The 19,711-nt window shown below is 36.3% G+C and overlaps 1 protein-coding gene across 5 annotated transcripts in view; it reads right to left on the minus strand.

Annotated features, from left to right (window-relative positions):
- Positions 1–3,064: 3,064 nt before the first annotated feature.
- The window catches only part of ELF1 (E74 like ETS transcription factor 1), a 109,583-nt gene continuing 92,936 nt past the window's right edge, over positions 3,065–19,711 (minus strand). For all 5 annotated transcript variants that reach the window (XM_029936647.1, XM_029936645.1, XM_029936648.1 and 2 more), the window contains 4 exons: positions 14,430–14,513; positions 13,667–13,859; positions 10,251–10,700; positions 3,065–3,982 (listed from right to left, as the gene is read on the minus strand). In XM_029936647.1, coding sequence (XP_029792507.1) covers positions 3,379–3,982; positions 10,251–10,700; positions 13,667–13,859; positions 14,430–14,513 — 1,331 coding nt within the window. In that variant the 3' untranslated portion in view covers positions 3,065–3,378. The remainder of the gene's footprint in view (positions 3,983–10,250; positions 10,701–13,666; positions 13,860–14,429; positions 14,514–19,711) is intronic.

A 19,711-nucleotide genomic window follows, 5' to 3' on the forward strand; every position in this document is an offset into this window, starting at 1 on the left:
AGGTACCTGGATAGAACTTTGATCTCTCTTTGGGAAAGAAATACACGTTTAATGTAGGCATGAGCATTTTTTAAAGTGTCTATAAAGAGAGAAGGATGTGTGTGATACTAGGACACATCATTCTCCTGTATGTTCCTACTTTCTTGGCCAGCAATTGGCTTAGGAAGGGGTATATGACACATCTAGCCAACGAGCTCTGAAGAGATGGCTGTTCAGGGTATTCTGGGAAAGATCCTTTCTGACTGACAAACGGAAACCTAGAAGGAATGACTGCAGCTATCTGGCAAGTACAGCAGAAGCCATCCTGGAAACTAAAGCAAAATGTTGAGGATGGGAAAGCAGAGAGGGAAGAAACATGGTTGCTCACTGTCACCCCTAAGTTCCTGAAGTAACTAACCTGGAAACCTAACTTCAAACTTCTTACTTTGTACTATTTAATAATTTTGAATTGGGCTTTTGTTTCATGCAATTGAAAGCATCCCAATCCGAACTGACAGGATTTGGAGAGTAATATTTGAAGATAAGGCTGGTGGGACCAAGAAGAGGTAAGACCATGCATGGCATCAACTCTGTCTGAGGACAGTAAGGAAGGGTTCATCACTGAAGGATTCTACATAATAAAATTGGACTAAACATTAAAAAATCTTTTTAAATAAAAAATAAAACTTTAAAAACAGTGAAAGTGATAGAGAACTTTAAGAGTGAGTTGGGGCACCTGGGTGGCTCAGTTGGTTGAGCCTCCAGCTCTTGATTTCAGTTCAGGTCATATTCCCAGGGTTGTGGGATCAAGCCCTGTGTTGGGCTCCATACTGAGTGAGCATGGAGCCTGATTAAGATTCTCTCTCCCTCTCCTCCTCCTCCTCACACACACTCTCTCTCTCAAGTTAAAAAAAAAAGATGTTTCTTGAAAAAAAATAGTGAGTTATAAAAGGTTAAATGTTGGAAAGATCAAAGAAGATAAGGACAGAAATCTGGCAATATGGAAATTAACTGCTAGTTAGGGACCTTTAAACAGTCATTTCAAGGTAATAGAGACAGCAAGTACAATACTACAGATGATTAAAGAATGAATGGGAAGTGAGGAAAGCATCCGGTTTTTAGGTTAGGACAGTGAGAGTAACTTCACAGGCCAAGTACCGAGTGAGAGCTATGCTCTTGTTCAGAAGGTCACTACGACGAGATTGTATTAGGGGATGCACAGCTAGAAAGAGTTTTAGAAGAGAAAGAACTTTTCCATGACTCTCTTAGGGTGTTTAGCTGGGCCTAAAAATCAAACTGACAAAGATAATTTAAAGAAGGAAAGCATACCTATGTATTTTAATGTTTTACATGACATAGGAGCCTTCATATGGAAATGAAGATTCAAAGAAATGCTTAAGCCAAGTGTTTTATACAAGGTTTGGTAAAGAATGCAGTCATGAAAAAAGACAAAGAGGGTATGAACTAAGGGTAGCAAACTGGGGGAAATTTAGCCTCTTCAAATTTTTCACTGCATTCCTGATTTCAGAGACTAAAATGCTCCTTTTAAAATCCTATTTTTGAAGAACATTAACTCACATGACAAAATGAGTAAGTGTATAAGTTACTACTGTGTACAGGGTTATTGCATTGAGATTTAAAATTTCTTTTCCTGGTTCTCTGTTTTCCAAGTTTAACAATTAACTGATCTAATTTCTAATTAGAAAACTTATTTTTTAAAGTGTGTTGAATATTATTGCTAAGAACATTTTATTGTTTTCTAATTTCTGGAGCTTGGCAATCCGTTGTGTGCTGTGTGGAAGCTGCCGTCTGGCAGACCAGAAAGGAAAGAGGAGGAAATGCGTCTGCAATTCTAATCTGACCAATGGAGCTTACCATATGAACACTTAATAACACTGCAAATACTAGCAACATTTTCTGTACACTTGTTCTTAAGAAATATTTGCTTGAAAACACAAACACTGAGAATTTTTACATGATTTATTTAACAATAAACCAATTAAAGATACAAAAACATTTAGAGGCTTCCAAAATTTAAATTTGTTTAAATACAAATTCACTGTAGTATGAAAACATAGAACAAGAGACCTCTAAACATGATTTTTTTCATCTACAAAAATTTCTCCTTTGCTGTACTAGAAAATTTGCAGAAAACATTTTTTCTTGTGAAATTAAATGTACATTATTTACAGTTGAAAAGTAATCTAAAAACTATTCCATTTCTGAGACTTAGATATATATGTATATTATCTTTGTATGCAACCCCCCCACTCCCAATAAAAAATGATCCAAAATATAAAGCAATTATGCTTTTATAGCAACTGACTACTCAGCCAGAGGAGCCCATGGCATGGCTGCTTTCTGGGCCCTTAAAGAAAGAGCCTGGACTCTTTCAGAATGGCAGCACATCATTTAGCACTCACCAGTGTAAGTTTACTGACGGGCTATGGTACACAGAGGCCTAAAGAGTTAATGAACACAGTATTTGGGAAGGATTCAGATTCATAGCAGATCTTACAGATAACAGATGAATGAATTTTGTAGGCTGTAGGGCCCCTTATTTTTCTGCAATAGGTTAGCCATTTTTACATTAAGAAATAAGCTGATGATGCTTTAGTTGATGTAACTTTAAGATACAGGAGCTCGGATCATCAAATTTAGAACCAGAAAGGAGGCTGGAGATCATCTTGTCTAATCCAACACATCCCTTCCTTTTATGAGAGAACTGAGGCCCAAAAAAAGATCCAGTGGCTTTGCCCAATGTTACAAACTAGTCAACAGGAGAGCCACTCTTAGGCTGATGCTTTTATACTATCCTGCTTCTGAAAAAAGTTCAGCCGTATCATGGGCAATTTTTAGTATTTAATGTTATTTTCTACATCTTCATAGTTCCTTATACAGTGCAACCAACTAAAGTCAATCTAAGTGAAATCATAATTTTAACATAGAAAATAGGTGTCTCGCATTTGAAAGAGTCAAGACTTTAACTTACAGAAGTGGAATGAAAATAGTTCCTATATAAATTTCCTGTTGCCTTATATTTAAGTACTGTATTTACAAAAAAATCAGAAAAACTAATACCATGTAAAATTAAAAAAGAAACTTTAAAAACGTTTATGGTATAGCAACTGAAAAAAAATCTGAAAAGAATGTCTTCATAGTATAAAATGCCTGTTCCTTCACAATTGAATTCTGAAACATTTGGAGAACAAAGAGAAGCACTTGAGTACCCTCCCTCATCTAACAAAGTCAAAATTAACTCTAAATTAATATTTTTAACGATTAACTACAAAATTAGGAACTTCTGTAGAACTGATCTTAGAATCAATCAGATAGTTTGCATACAACTGGAAATGTTCAATTAAAAAACAACCATCCAGAATTCCTTTGGTATATTAATTAAAAAGAGTTGGGTTCCAGCAATTCATTTTGTTTCACAGCTACCTGAGAGGCAAACCCATTGGAATTGGACACCACCATCACGTATGGCTGTGGCTGTTGCTCAGTCTTCTCAAGGTCTTCTTTCAAATGATCTTCAACTTCCTTTTTCTCCACTTCCTGTATAAGAGTTTTTGTTTCTTGAGCTTTGATAACCGAAGTGATTACGGTGCCAGGTGGGTGAGCAACAAGTTGTGAACTTCGAGGAGAAAAGGTCACCACAGGAGTAGTAGCACTGAAGGACGGAGATGAAGCCACACTGACGGTTCCATTGCAAATGGACTGAACATTGCTAGTAAGAACCTGCTGTACATGGGCAGGGCTCAAGACAATTGAAGGCGGGGAGCCTGGCTTCTGTGACTGCAGCATGACATTCTCCTTCAGTACTGTCATGGGCTGTGAGGACGGAATGGCTTGTAAAATAAATTTCTGAGACCCAGCACCCGATGATGGATCTGTGCTGGCTATCACTGTTGTGATTGGCACTGTCTGGAGTGTTACTGTATGCAAATGCTGATTCCCAGGAGACACAACCACTGGAACTTGGGTTGGAGCCTGTATAGTCCTATTGAGATTATGAGATAAAAGTAAGAAAATCAGCACATTCTACATCATTGAAAACTTTAACATCTGACAAGTCATTTTGACAAAATATGAATTATATATTTCAAATGCTACTTCCCATATTTTCAACACAACAAAAACACTGTATAGACCCTGTATTATAATGGAATGCCCCCCAAAAACCTCTGAGGCCATTAACTATGATACTATCTGATGGAAAAAAGAAAGTCTGTACAAAGTACACATTAACACAAATGGGGAAGCAATTTGCTGGGGAAGGAGGAGGATATCAAAATGCTTGGCAAAGAAGTAAAAGAAAATTAGGAATTTCATTATTTTTTTTAAGTTTATTTATTTTTGAGAGAGAGGGCAAGGGAGAGAGAGAGAATGAGAATGAGCAGGGAGGGGCAGAGAGAGAGATGGAGACAGAGAACCCCAAGCAGGCTCCAGGCTGTCAGCGCTGAGCCAGACATGGGGCTTGAACACCTAAACCATCAGATCATGACCTGAGCTGAAATCAAGATTTGGATGCTTAACTAACTGAGCCACCCCATCACCCCAAGATAATTAGGAATTTTAAAACAAATGTATTGGATTTACTTATTATTTTTAATACTTGAGGGATAATGTCATCAACATGTTCATCCACAATTACCAGATTTCATATGACTGTAATTGTTTTCAACCCGTTTTTATAGAGGAAAAATGCTCAATTAAACAAAAACGCCTCAGTCTTGAAGGTATATGAAACAGAACTGTGAGAAGAAATTTAATAGTTCACAGTTTGTATCATATTACATAAAACAAGTCATGAATATAATTAACTGATGAAGGTTCTTTAGGCTAGCAGAGAGAGAAAACAATAAGGGCAAGCTTTGGCAAAAATAAAGGGAAACATGTTTTAGCAGTTTTCTCAGCTCAAATAATCTTCACAAATTTTAGCCATAAAGCTACAATTTAAGATAAAATCCTTTAATGTACATCAAGTTTACATAAGGTTGTTAATCCCCTTCATTGAAGAGATTTATAAATGATATTGTGAGTCAATCCAATTTTAAAAGCTCACTGGTGTGAAAATTATTGTTATGGCCACTGTTAATATAAAACAAACGCAGTTGAAAAACTCAGCATCTGGATCTCAACAATTTCCTGTTAATTCTGTGAAGCTGTTATATGAAAGACAGATGACTGCTACTTCAAATGGTCAACAGCTAGATTGGTCCCCATAATCCAAATGTTAATCATTGCACACAGATTATTAAAAGCAAATTTTATAAGTTACAGTTATGTGGCTTGTTATGTATGTTAGAAACAATTCCGGAGAAAACAAGGTAGACATATGAAAAGAAAATTCAGTGCAAATTAAGAGAAGTTCAAAGCAAGTAGAAAGACACAGGATGACTAGATCCTACCCACTCTGGTAGGATTCTGATTTCCAAGATCAGATTCCAACCAAATCACCTCTGTTATGATTAGTCTAGAGGAGGATGTTGGCAGCTCCTTTGAAGGACAGAGCTAGAAGAGAATATGAGCTGGGTAATGAAGATTTAATAGGCGGGCAGGGTATGACTAGAAATAAAGGCCAGATATACTGATATTATTAGGTAGGCAAGAAAGAGTTGGAAGAATACAGAACAACTTTGGGATCCAGGGAGCTTTTCCAAAATACACTGTTCCTCCTTCTTCCCCTTGCTTACCTGAATCAGAGTTATCTTGTGTAGAATCTGAGCCTGGGTATGCTACCTGACCCTATAGCCAGATACCATTTCTTAAAGGGCTTCCCATGACAAGAGTTCATCACCATGTACATAAAGATAAGACAGTACATGGCATACAGTAAGCACACAGATAGTATCTATAAATATGTACAGTCTTGCCACCCTGTAAGTTCTATTATCCCCATTTTACATATAAAAAATCAATGCACAAACAGTGAACGGCTTGCATAAGGTGACCAGCTATAGAAGAAGCCAAGTGGCTGCAAGGCCTCTATGCTTGACCATTACAACACACCGCCACTTTTTCAGTCCCTAATAAATTCAGCTAAAGATGAATACTGTCTATTCTATCTCTAAACTGTGGGGAGTTACACACCTTTAATACACAACCCCTCCCTCCTCTTTTCCTCCCTCAGGTGTGGCACAAGCAATAACGTACTTGGAAATTCTCCATATTGATAATCAGGGCTACCACTAGACTTTCAATGCTTTTGTCCAAACTAAAAAAAGATCCTTCTCTCAAAACACCTGACTGTCCTCTGCCAGAAAATATATATACTCATTTATAATATCTACAATGTAAACATACTGGCTTATTTGAACAAATTCTAAAATAAGTGATTTTTACTAAAACAAAAATTCAGAGATTAAAGGTAAAATGTCATACAGCCTTTTCCCAACCACAAAAAATTTTAATTACTTTTTTTCTTGTTAATGATTAAACTGTCAGTTGTGTCTGGTTATATGATATAACAAAGGTTATGTTACAGTTCACTACTTTATAAAATTTCCTACACTGCTTGTAACCACTGGTACAATATTGGTAATTTAAAAATTCCTCAAACTTTCTGAGACTAAGAAAGATATACAATGTAACATTCAGTCTTTATTGCATATCTGCTCAGATGTCAGGAAGTGTCATTTAACTGTTATGATCACCTGTAACACCATTAACTGGTACAATCACCTTTATTTTAGAGATGAGGAAACAGACTCAGAATAGTTAGTTAATCCAATTCAATGTCACATCTAATAACTGACAAGGTTGAAAGGCTGGAAACTTACACCTACATTCTTTCTACTCCATTACTTTGCTTTAAAGGTAATTTGCACATTGTACATTTTTAGAGGCTAATTTATTTAAAAGAATCTAAGACAAACTACTAGTGCTTGAGTTAAGTATTATAGAGAAAGAAGTTATGCTAGGTAGGTATCATGGACTTACAAATTTACCAAGGGACAATTTCAGGAAAATGTTTTACCAGAGGTTTACTTTTATTGTAGTTGTTTCTTTAAATAACATGAAGCCAGAGTCAAAATTAAAATCTGTAAAAAATGGAGCAGATATACCATAAATAATTTAGAAAAGCTTAATAGATTTCAACATAGATACATGCAATTATGTGAGATAAAAAGATATGAGCAAAGGAAAAACTGAGAAAAGAAAAAACATGTTGCAACTTCATTGTAAATAACTGGTAATTCACGAGAGTCATGTGAATCAACAGGCAGGGTGACAAATCAAAAGCTCACTGCTTTGGACTAAACTTCGTGCATTAAAAACACTGTCTCCACCACTTACTAGATGTGACCAGGCTCCTTGGCCTCTCCTTGCCTTGGTTTCCTCATCTGTAAAATAGGAATAATATTACCTGTATCTCATTGATCAGTGAGGATATTAGATATTAATATATGGAAAGTGTGAAATAGAGAGTGCTTTGAAAGTGTCAGTTCTTGTTGATATATTAATTGAATAATCTCATTTCAAATCATATATATTTCATTTTCTCTTAACTATAAAGATCTTTAAATGGTCTTTGCTTTTATTAATAAGTAGTTATAAAAGTAAGAAAAATATAGCCAAACTAGTGATATTTTACTTAAGAGTAATAACATGATGGTTATTTAGGAAAACCTCTCTATACTTAAGACCTGTATATTGAAATGCTTAGGAATAAAATGTCATAATGATGTCCACCTACTTGACAAATAGCCAAAGAGCAAAAAATGTATAAATAAGAGAGAAAACAAATAAAGCGAGATGCTATCAATTGTGAATCTAGGTGGATTTAAGTAGGTGTTCATTGTACTATTTCAACCTGTTGATATTCTGAAATTTTCATATTGAAAGGTTTGGGTAATTATTAAAAATACAAATAAAAAATAAATCACTAAATAAGCAATTAATCTAATAAAAATGATTCTAATAATGCATTAAAATTTCAAAGTAATATGTACAATTTGCTTGAAATTTATTTAACACTTATTCTTTCTACATAATGGAAAAGAAACCTGAGTAATTATATTCATTATTCACTAACTTTGGCCTTAACATATTCAGTAATTTCAGGAAATAAAATGCATTCCATTAGAGGTTTAAGTGCTTTAAAATAAGTAGGGTTTTTGGGAGATACAAATAAAAGATATAACCAAATGTGAGAACAATTTTTTTTAAAGTCAAAGGAATGATTAAGAATGTGTGTATATATATATAAAAAAAAGTGTGTATATACATACATATAAATGTAAAATGATTTCTTCAATGAGGAAGTATATTTTAAACTTTGAAAAGTTAAAATTTCTTATTTCTTCATTATATAAGCAGTCCACTCAGAGAACTCATCACTCTGAGAGCAGATAAAGAATGAATATATACACTACTTCAAAATAAAATCTATCAGGGTGTTATGTGCTAGACACTATGTTGACTGGTAGGCAAGAGACAATGAATAAAACGTGGCTCCTGCAGGTTTACATACAGAGGAAGACTTGAGCATTAAAGTCACCTGGCACACCTGGTTCGGGTCTGCCACACCTGGCTCAGGTGCAGACTGAGGGAACTGCACAAGCAGTCTGCTTTAGCTGGAAGGCAAGGAGGGCGTCATGAACAGAGTGAGAGCTGGTAGCGGGAGCTCCAGAAATGTGACTGCGCTCTGTGTGCAACATGGATCTAACAAAAGTTGCAAGAAGGCAGCATAGCAAACTGTCACTAGTAGTCTTATATAGGTTGGACTCCAGAGAAAAAAATACTGGAGGCAGGAAACAGGCAGGGAGTCCACAGAACAATCAGGGACCTTGAAAATGACAATTCCGAAAAGAGAGTTTGCAAATCATGGAAAGAGAGTGTAATTACAGTGTTTTAATATCTGGCACTGAGTATTATTCAGAAATTGACAGAGTAATAAAGTATCCAATACAATATCACAATTTAATATCCTTCAGAGCCAGAGTTATATGGACTTTTTATTGCAAAGTGGGGGGGATCTGTTTTTATTCTCAAAGTGTAGAAAAAGCAAACTGATTACAGATGATAAAAAATAACTGAATCACTCCAAGAAGGGAGTCTTAGTGATTAGCTTATGGACATTGTATGTTTCCTATCAACACAAATACACACAATGAGAAGATGACAAAGAACCTAGGAACCAATGGGAGGAATCATGTACTTCCAATTAGATACTCAGTTATCACACAAAACCAACAGGACCTAGAGGAAAATGAAACATTAAAAGGAAAACAGACAGGGAAATAAGGACTGCTTTAATAAGAACAGTAGAAGACTGATCCTTCCTATCCAATTAAAATGTAACCTTTATACTCCTTGCAAGTCAATTCATAATGCCTAAACTTTAAATGGACCATACATGGAAGACTGAAACATCTAACTCTGTCTTGATTCTGGGTAATGCTTCCTACTTCAAAATCAACTGAAAAAACCCAGCGTTTTTAACCAGGAATACACAAATGTTAAGACTGAAGTTAGCTAATGAAAAGAATCATTTTTATTGCATTTTGATGGGATCCTATATTTTACTGTAATTCACATTCTGGAAATTCAGTATGGTAGAAAAAAAAAGAATATTGCAAATGTCCATCTAATTTTCTGCCTTCCTCTTTTTTACCCATTCTATATCAGTGAGACCAGTTCCAAATGCTGCAAAAGACCAGTCTAAAGCAGATAGGGTTTTCTTGGTCAATTTGTTGTTTCGTATCTTTCTCAGGGCTATGTGACAAATTTTATTTGATTGCTAAAAACCCATTTTTCCAACTTCTAAAATTTCGAAAAAGAAGACCTTAGATTCTTGGCCTCCCTACCTCTTTGAACTTCAGAACTGCTCCATGATAGGATCTTTCTGAAAAATAATGTTATTTCTTGGAACTCACTGCATTCCAGAAGGTCATGATTGTCAATTTATGTTGAATTTTTACAGCTTCTGCCTTTGAAAAGAAGATCTGAAACCATTCTCTGGATTTTCTAATATGTGGATTGCTTCTTGTATGATCAATCCAACTGTACAAAGGTACAGTAGACTAGATTTAATAGAATAACATCAAGTAATGTCAAAGTTTAAAAATAAGGAATCACTGATAAAATCAGAGGACTGATGTAATATATACTACTGCTGAAAACAATCTGTTGAATAAGATTTCTAGCTTCAAATCAATATAATTTTTATTCTCACTTCTGAATCCTAAAATATTTAACTAATAATAGCTCTGGTCAGAAACATCACATGATGAAATGCATTGATAATTTTATAGTTTTCTCACCTAATACTCTGAACAGAAGAATTTAATGTTTCGTCCTGCATGCTACTGGTTACGGCGGCTTCTCCTTCTGGGACAGCTTGTACTGGCTGTACCACGTGAATAGTCCGGAAGAGCTGGGTAGGATACGGAGACTGCGTGGGCTGCACTGTCTTCAGAACTTCCGATGGCTGTGCAGCTTCCGCAGGATCTTTGGGTTTTGTAGCTTTAGGATTTCCCGGCTTTAAAACTGTAGTGACTCCTCCTTTTATTCCTGGACTTGAGGATACTCTCGATCTGCTTGCGTGGCTCCTACTTGAAGTGGTTGTTGAAGACAGGGATGGATCTGAAGACTCGATGCTGGAGCCTGCATCCTCATCATCTATATAAATAAGATCTTTTGGCATTTCCTTGAACTGATACACCAAGCGCTGTCCTTCTACTTTTGCCAGAATACCCCTTTGGTAATAGTACCTATTCAAAGCAGACAATTTTATCAATATTTTGCTCAATTAAACACAAATTAAAATGATATTCAACAACAGTAAAAATTCCCTAATCATAAACAAAAGTCTTAAGTTGGAAACAAGTGGGAGAAGAATTTTAAAATGAAGGGTAATTATTATTATTATTTAATAAATAGTTTATTGTCAAATTGGTTTCCATACAACACCCAGTGCTCTTCCCCACAAGTGCCCTCCTCCATCACCACCACCTCTTTTCCCCCCTTCCCCTTCAACTCTCGGTTTGTTTTCAGTATTCAATAGTCTCTCAGGTTTTGTGTCCCTCTCTCTCCCCAACTCTCTTTCCCTCTTCCCCTCCCCCTGGTCCTCCATTAGGTTTCTCCTATGCTCCTGTTAGACCTCTGAGTGCAAACATATGGTTTCTGTCCTTCTCTGCCTGACTTATTTCGCTTTGCACGACATCTTCCAGGCCCATCCACTTTCCTACAAATGGCCATATGTCATTCCCTCTCATTGCCATGTAGTGCTCCATTGTGTATATATACCACATCTTCTTGATCCACTCATCAGGTGATGGACATTTAGGCTCTTTCCGTGTTTTGGCTATTGTTGACAGTGCTGCTATGAACATTGGGGTAATTATTTTATATAAGATAGTATGACTAAACACATTCTTTAAAAAATTTTTTTAATGTTTTTATTTTATATTTGAGAGAGAGAGAGGTAGAGAGAGAGAGTGCAAGTAGGGAAGGGTAGGGGCAGAGAGACAGAGACATAATCTGCAGTCAAATGCTCTACTACTGAGCTATACCCCCTACAGAGACATAATCTGAAGCAGGCTCCAGACTCCAGGCTCTAAGCTGTTGGCACAAAGCCTGATGTGGGGCTCAAACCTGTGAGATCATGACCTGAGCTGAAGTCTGACACTTAATTGACTGAGCCACCCAGGCGCCCCTTCTCTCCCTTTTTTTCCTTTTAGTGTTTATCTTGAGAGGAGGGAGAGCACACAGGCAGGGGAAGGGCAGAGAGAGAGAGAGAGGGAGATAGAGAATCCAAAGCTGTCAGCACTGAGTCCGATGTGGGGCTTGAACTCATGAACAGCAAGATCATGACCTGAGCCAGTGTTGGACACCACACTGACTGAGCCACTTGGGTGCACCAAACACATTCTTTTATAAATATATATAAAACACACATACTTAGATAGAAAAATCCTTATTACCAACTAAACCTAAAAACAATTCTGATGAGATTGTTGATAAAATATATGGATTATTCCAGTCCTTCACTTTTGGTCTCCCCTTCTTCCAACTTGCCAGAATACTCAAATCTACTACAACCTCAAGAATTTAGTCAGTTAAGCATCTGACTCTTGGTTTCACTAAAGGTCATGATCTCATGGTTCATGGGCTAGAGCCCCATGTCTGGCTCTGTGCTCCTGTTGTGGAGCCTGCTTGGGATTGTCTCCATCTCTCTCTGCCTCTCCCCTGGTTGCTCTCTCTCTCTTTCTCTCTCAAGAATAAACAAACATAAAAAAAAAGTCAAACCTCAAGAATTTATTTCTCTCCCACAGTTAACTGTAATGGCCCTACCAGTTTAAATTTGGTTAAGGCTGATTCAGTTTTCTGTATAAAATTTAATTATTTACAAATAGAAGTCATTCAAATTTTGTCACTGATTTTAATTAGATCAAGACTTTTAAAAGTGTGAGTTTAAAACAAACTGTAACTGAATAGTTCTGGTTTAAGAAGGTTATCAAGTTATCATATCAGATGATTGCTACTTCCTTTTTTTATGTTTATTTTTGAGAGACTGTGCGTGAAAGCAGGGAAAAAGCAGAGTGGGAAACAGGATACAAAGCGTGTTCTGTGCTGACAGCAGACAGCCTCATGTGGGGCTCAAACCCACAAACCCTGAGATCATGACATGAGCCAAAGCCGGACACTTGACTAAGCCACTTCTAGTAAATCTTTCTCAAACAGATGTGTGTCTTGAAGAATAAATGATATGATCACAGAAAAACAAATAGTAAGCTTAAGAATAAAATGATATCCTAGTTCAAAGTTTCACAGTATCTAACATTATTCTTGAAGCATTTATTTAGGTATTCAGATCTTATCTGAGATTTACATTTAAAAATGCACATTCATTAGGCACCTGGGTGGCTCACTTGGTTAAGTGTCCAACTTCAGCTCAGGTCATGGTCTCACAGGTTGTGGGTTTGAGCCCCACATTGGGCTCTGTACTGACAGCTTGGAGCCTGGAGCCTGCTTCCAATTCGGTGTCTCTCCCTCTCTCTCTGCCCTCCCCTGCTTACACTCTGTCTTTCTCAAAACTAAATAAACATTAAAAAAAAATTAAAGAAAAATGAATAAAAATGCACCCTCTTAATAAGTACCTGTATTACCACTACTTGTTAACTTTGTGCTGAATTCAAGTTTAATGGCTCCAAACATATGACTCCTGTGGTCAGTTTACAATTCCTATTGATGTTTTACAGTTTTTAATCCCTTTATTAGGAAACTATCTGTTGTTTGCATGAAAAATATTTTTTTGAAGAAAAACGTTTTCCTAGATTGGAGTAAGATTTCAATTTAAATGTTTTTTTTGTTTTTTTTGTTTTTGAGAGAGAGCAAGAGAGTGAGAGAGAAAATGAATGCAGGCACAAAGAGAAGGGCAGAGACAGAGAATCCCAAGCAGGCTTGAGGTTCTGCAGTCAGCACAGAGCCCGATGTGGGCCTCAAACTCATAAAATGTGAGATCATGACCTGAGCTGAAATCATGAGTCAGATGCTTAGCCAACTGAGTCACCCATACCCAATACATACTGATCTCTATAAGCTGTGTGGTTTTAGTAATTCATTAACAAAATTCACCATTTTTGTAACCTTCTAACTTTTTAGAAGTTACCTACCTTTTAGGATTTAGGAAACAATAAATATTCTTAACACAATGAACTATAAAAGCTTCATGTACCTGAGAGCTCTTCCCATGGTCTCGTAATTCATGTCAGGTTTGTTTTTGTGCTTTCCCCACAACCTGGATACTGCTTTGGAATCTACCAGTTTAAAAATGCCTTTTTCTCGCTGGGTCCATTTGATATATTTAGGACAAGTAGCTTTGTCCTGGAGCAGTGCCAGTAAAAACTCCCAAAGATAAATTGTGTTTCCTGGAACAAAAGCAATTTCTGTTGAACTGATCACAATTTCATTTGAAAGAGCAAAATTAAACACAACTAGAAGTCTTATATAAGATGTCTTGGCAATAAGATTTGTGATAACTTATGGAGACAAAAACACTTTAAAAGGACTTTTTTCTTACCTCCTAAGAACCATTACCTAAGAAAACCAGTGAAAAACACTTGTACAAAACCTCCTAATAGTTGTTCTTTTATATCAGAGCAAATGGATTGGCCTTAACAATTTTTTTCAAATTTGGGCAGCAGTTATGAAAGTGTTAAGAAATTCAAAACAGTATTATAAAATGTGTATGAACTGAAAAGCTAACCTCGCTGCCCTCTCTCAAGGGTCTCATTTTAAATAAAAGGACAGACAGGTACATAAAAAAAAATCTCTTAAATGGAAAAGTGCCAACTGTACTTTGTAAGCATGTGGCAGCAGTAAAATCTATTTCAATAAGTCAAGAGAGCTGGTAGTGTTTCCTTACAAGAGGCAGACATTTTAAACCAATCTAAATGTTATTTGACCTATAAGTATTACAAGGAAATTATAGTACTTACCCTTACCATCTTTATTTTTCTTCTTCACAGAGATGTTTGGCGTAGTGGCTGGGGAATCTGGTCGTGGAGGTTTTGTTTTTCTCCCTGAAAACAGAACAGCTCTGCATAAGAATTTGCCCTCAAAAGTGAAAGAGAATGATCAATTTAACTGTTTATAAATGCTATTTGGCCATTTATCCTAAATTTTAATACTTTATACATGGATTACACATATTGGTCTCCTAAATGCTACTAACTCAAAAGGAAAATAACTTCAGTGAAATTTTTACCATTAGCATAGGTCAGGTCACAAACATTTTTATGTAGGAAATGATATATAAGCTCATTTATTAAAATGAGGTTAAATTTAAAACACATCTTGTCTTTGAGGGAATGAAACTGACAGTGCTTTCTTAAAATTTAGGGGAACATTCTTAATGTTGTAAGACTTGGACTCAAAAAATAACCCATACAAGTTTATTTGTCTGTTGGTTACATAAGCTTTTTATGGTAGGAGAAAATGATTTTTAGCTTTTCTCACATCTGCACACAGGTAGTTCTCAAATACTAGAGATTTCCCAAAACTTTAGAGATAGAAAAATATGTAAGGCAAATTTTTGGTGAACCATATAGTCCATTTTTATTTTCCTATGTATTTTTAATCATCTCATTTTCCTGTATTTCTTTTAATTCACAGCAAAACATAGGTTTGTACATTATATATTTTATAGTTATGCCTCATTCAATCTCTAAACAAGCCCATTACAAAAGTGTTAAATGTTGTTTGTGCAGCCTTGGTTTGGCTCAAACACTCTAAAGCCTTGTTTGTGATCTTCTTTTGCCATTTATCAAGAAACACAACTTAGTGGCAATGTTGCCTGGGATTTAGGTTCACATGGTCATGCTGTCTGAATAAACTACCATTCTATGCATAAGAACCGATAAAGATTGAGCATTAATGGACACCTTAGCATATTTTAACCCAACATTCTTCAGGCTGACTCTATATGGTCTAGATCAAAAGGGTACATTCTGGATTAGTGCAATGGAGAGCAAGAATTTAGAAGAACATAATTCTAGATATAAAGTCACTAGGTTAGTTAAGAACACATCCCCAAACTGAATAGCAAAACATTCTGAATTTAGGGTGAATAAGAGGGTCCACAAGGTCACTTGAGGCACCTGGGTGACTCAGTGGGTTAAGCATCCAACTCTTCATTTTGGCTCAGGTCATGCTCTCACAATAGTGAGATCAAGCCCATGTCAGGCTCTCTGCTGGGCATGGAGCCTGCTTTAGATTCTCTCTCCCTCTCCCTTTGCCCCTCCCCTGCTCTCACAAAGTCACTTTTCAGACCCCTTTTAATGCATAAATATAAAACCCAGGTATCTTGACTTCCAACACTGTAGGAATCTGCAGAGAACCATACATGAGGTAGACACCTCTGGGTGACCATGTTAATAATAACTAATATTAGAAGTAAAGACTTCAGTCAGCTCCTATCCCTCCTACCCTCTTTTTTATTTACCTATTTTTTCTGATAGATAACATCATTTTCTTCTTCCCACTGTTTTCACCAGTAGTTTCAGTCAAGACAGATACAGTTGATACACCTGTCCAATATCCATCCTTTCCGTTGTCTTCCTTACTATTCTAGGTGGCAATGTGCACAGCTTCGTGTGGGTATAGAATTTCTGGTAGACCGTTAGTTCTTCGTAATACTTTGAAGACAGCCAACACTCCCAGGCTCTACTGGGAGCGTCTAAGCTGCCAATTTAAAAGTCAATCCTCTTCAAGTTTCTTTTCTGGTTGGTTTGTCGTTTCTTCTTCTTCTTCTTCTTTTTTTTTTTTTTGGCAGGGCTGAATGCTGTGTTTTGCTTTTTTACTATAATGTATTTAGGCCTGGATTTCTTTTAGTTATGCTACTCAGGATTCACCATGCTGGGATTAAGGTCACTTTGGAAAACCCTCAGTCATTACCTTTGAATACTGCCTCCCCCTTGCTCTACATATTCTCTCTTTCTGGAGCTTTCACTAAACATGTAGACCTTTCATTTCAATTCTCACATCTATGACTCTTTCATGTTTTTTATTCTGTATCAGATCTATATTGGAACTCACTATTTAAACAGTGACTAATCTGCTGTTCAACCTATATATTATGTGTTCTATTTGGTTCCTTGTCACATCTGTCTTCCACTATTAATTAGGATGTTAGTCTTTCACTTTAAAAGTGGCTTTACTAAAGTGTAAGAGATATGCAATAAACTGCATACGTTTAAAATCTACAAGTTGATATCTTCCAACATGTTTTTACCTGTGAAGTCATCACTATGTTCAAAACAGTAAGCATATCCTTCCCTCCCACAAGTACTTTGTACCCCCTGTAATCCTTACATCTTACCTTTCCTACTCTGCCCAATCCAAAGGTAACCAAGTACTCACATATCTTTATCCTTATATATTAGTTTGAAGTTCACACAATTTTATATAAATAGAAACATATATGAAAAAGTCTGGCTCCTTTCCAAATTAGCATAATTATGTTGAGATACAGCCATTTTTGTTGTATGTATCAATAGTATATTCTATTTTATTGCTGAGTGTATTTTCATTGTATAGGTATACCACAAATTTGTTTATCCAATCAGCAGTTGATAGACATTTAGGGTGTTTCAAGTTTGGGACTGTTATTGCCAAGAAAACTGCTAAGAACATACATTCATGCATATGTTTTTCTCTAAATGTATGGCTTCATTTCTTCTGGGTAAATGAGTGGAAGAATGGCTGGGTCACATGTTAAGCATACATTAAATTTTTTAAGAGATTGCCAAACTGAAAAAGAAAGAAAGAGAGAGAGAGAAAGAAAAAGAAAGAAAGAGAAAAGGAAAGAGGCAAAGAAAGCAAGAGGAACCCAAACAAACAAAAAAAAAAAGCAAAAAACTCTATGCAGTAAAGGGGATAATCATAGGACTCACCCTCATTTGTTTCCAGTTTCTCAGGGATCACTTGCTTTTGTTGACTGATATCCAATTTTTAGCATATATTTTGTCTGTATTTTCAGTTGTTTAAATAGAAGGGCAAATCCAGATTCTGGAGGTTTTTTAATTAAAAATTTTCCAGCTTTACTGAGATATAAGGACATATAGTTGTGTATGTGGGCGATGTATGATTAAGGTGTATGATGCGATGATGTGATATACCTCTATGTTGTAAAATGATTACCACAGTCATGGTGAGGTAATATACCATCACCTTACATAATAATTACTTGGGTTTTGGGATGTGAACATTTAAGATCTACTTGCTTTGCAACTTTCAAATATATAATACAGTACTGTGAACCAAAGTCACCATGCCGTACATTAGATTGCCATACTCATTTTATATCTGGAAGTTTGTATCCTTTGACTGACATCCCATTTCCTCCTCCTCGCAACCATCATTTTTCTCTCTGCTCCTAGGGAGTTTGGCCATTCCAGATTCCACATATAAGTGAGAGCACACAGTATTTGTCTTTCTCTGACTTATTTCACTTAGCATAATGCTGTTAAGGTCCATCTATGTTTTTTAATGTGCAATGAACATGGGAGTACAGGTGTTGCTTCGATATCTTATTTTCATTTCTTTTGAGTATATACTCAGGCGGAAGATTGCTAGATCATATGGTTATTTATAGTTTTAACATTTTGAGGAACCTCTATGCTGTTTTCCATAGTGGCTGTACCAATTTACATTCCCACCAACAGTGCACAACGGTTCCTTTTTCTCCACATCCTTGCCAACACTTGTTATCTCTTGCCTTTTTGACAACAGCCATTGTTACAGGTGTGAGGTGATTGCTTACTGTGGTTTTGGTTTGCAGTTTTCTGACAATTAGTGATGTTGAGCATCTTTTCATGGTCCTGTTGGCCATCTGTATGTCTTCTTTTTTGTTTACTACTGAGCTATATGAGCTCTTTATGTATTTCTGAATATTAACCCCTTATCAGCTATATGGCTTGCAAATATTTTCTCCCATTCTAGAGGCTGCCTTTTTTTTTTTTTTTTCTGTGCAGAGGCTTTTTAGCTTAATGTAGTCCCACTTACAATTTTTGTTTTTCTTATCCCCAAATCATTGCCAAATCAGGTTCTGTCATTCCATCTTACCTGGAAGAAGTTCCTCCCGGTATTTTGTAATAGTCTTATTATTTGACATTGTTTTTCATTCTTTTGCCTTAATTACAGTCATATTCATTGAAAGTTTCTATTTGATAATTCTATTATCTGAAGTTCTTAGAGAACGAATTTTAGACTCTTTTATGTCTGCTGCTTCTTATTCAGGAATTAACTTCCTTATGCATTTTGTGAATACTGCGATGGGAGCTCACTTCAACGGGGCTTTTATTTGAGGAAATTCTGCGCATCCCAGGTTACATGTAGGACTTGCCAGAGCAGGTTTATAAGCTTCTGCCTGGTACCCCAAAGTTATTACCAGCCTGGGGCTGCTTTTGTGTTAATTACATTAAGTATGGCGGGGAATCCACAAGCGCCTCAGGCATCAAGATGTGTGCACACAGCCGTCTTGGCCTGCATGGATGCTACAGTGTCCGTTCATTCTGAGTGTTTCCATCTTCCTTTTCATCTTGGGCTTTTGGATTTACCCCTACTTTTATGTAAAGTTAGGTTACTGGGTGGCTGGTGATTAACCAAGATATTAAACTCAAAATATTATACAACTTGGAATGGAATCAGAAGGCAATGAAATGGAAACAGTGACAGACTTTAGTATGCAGATATGGTCCTAAATTTGTGAAAAGTTAAAAAAAAACTCCCTTTAAAATTTAAATCTAATTAAAATCTAACATTTTCCTCTTCCATTACTTACCTGTTGATTTCTAATTCATTATTTTTCCCACTGGAATCTTATATTGGAATTTATGCTAGTGATTTTCTATGACCCATGTTAGGAAACTAACTGTCCTTACTGTTAGGAATCCTAACTGTCCTTGGATAAAAGGGTTTAGATAAAAATTTGAGGCTTTAATCTTCTAATGAATCTAATATGGAGATTACCTTTTATGTTTTGTACTCTCATTTTTTATTATGTGAGTTTTAATTGGTGTAGAAATATCCTTGAATAAAAACGTTTAGATTCCACTTCAAGACTTGACCAGGGGCATCTGGGTGGCTCTCAGGTCATGATCTTGCGGTTTGTGAGTTTGAGGCCAGCATTAGGCTCTGTGCTGATGGCTCGGCTCGGAGCCTGGAGCCTGCTTCGGATTCTGTGTTTCCACCCCCCTCCCTCTCTGCCCCTGCCCCACTT

This window comes from Suricata suricatta, chromosome 4 (assembly GCF_006229205.1).
Source record: "Suricata suricatta isolate VVHF042 chromosome 4, meerkat_22Aug2017_6uvM2_HiC, whole genome shotgun sequence".
Taxonomy (NCBI): Eukaryota; Metazoa; Chordata; class Mammalia; order Carnivora; family Herpestidae; genus Suricata; species Suricata suricatta.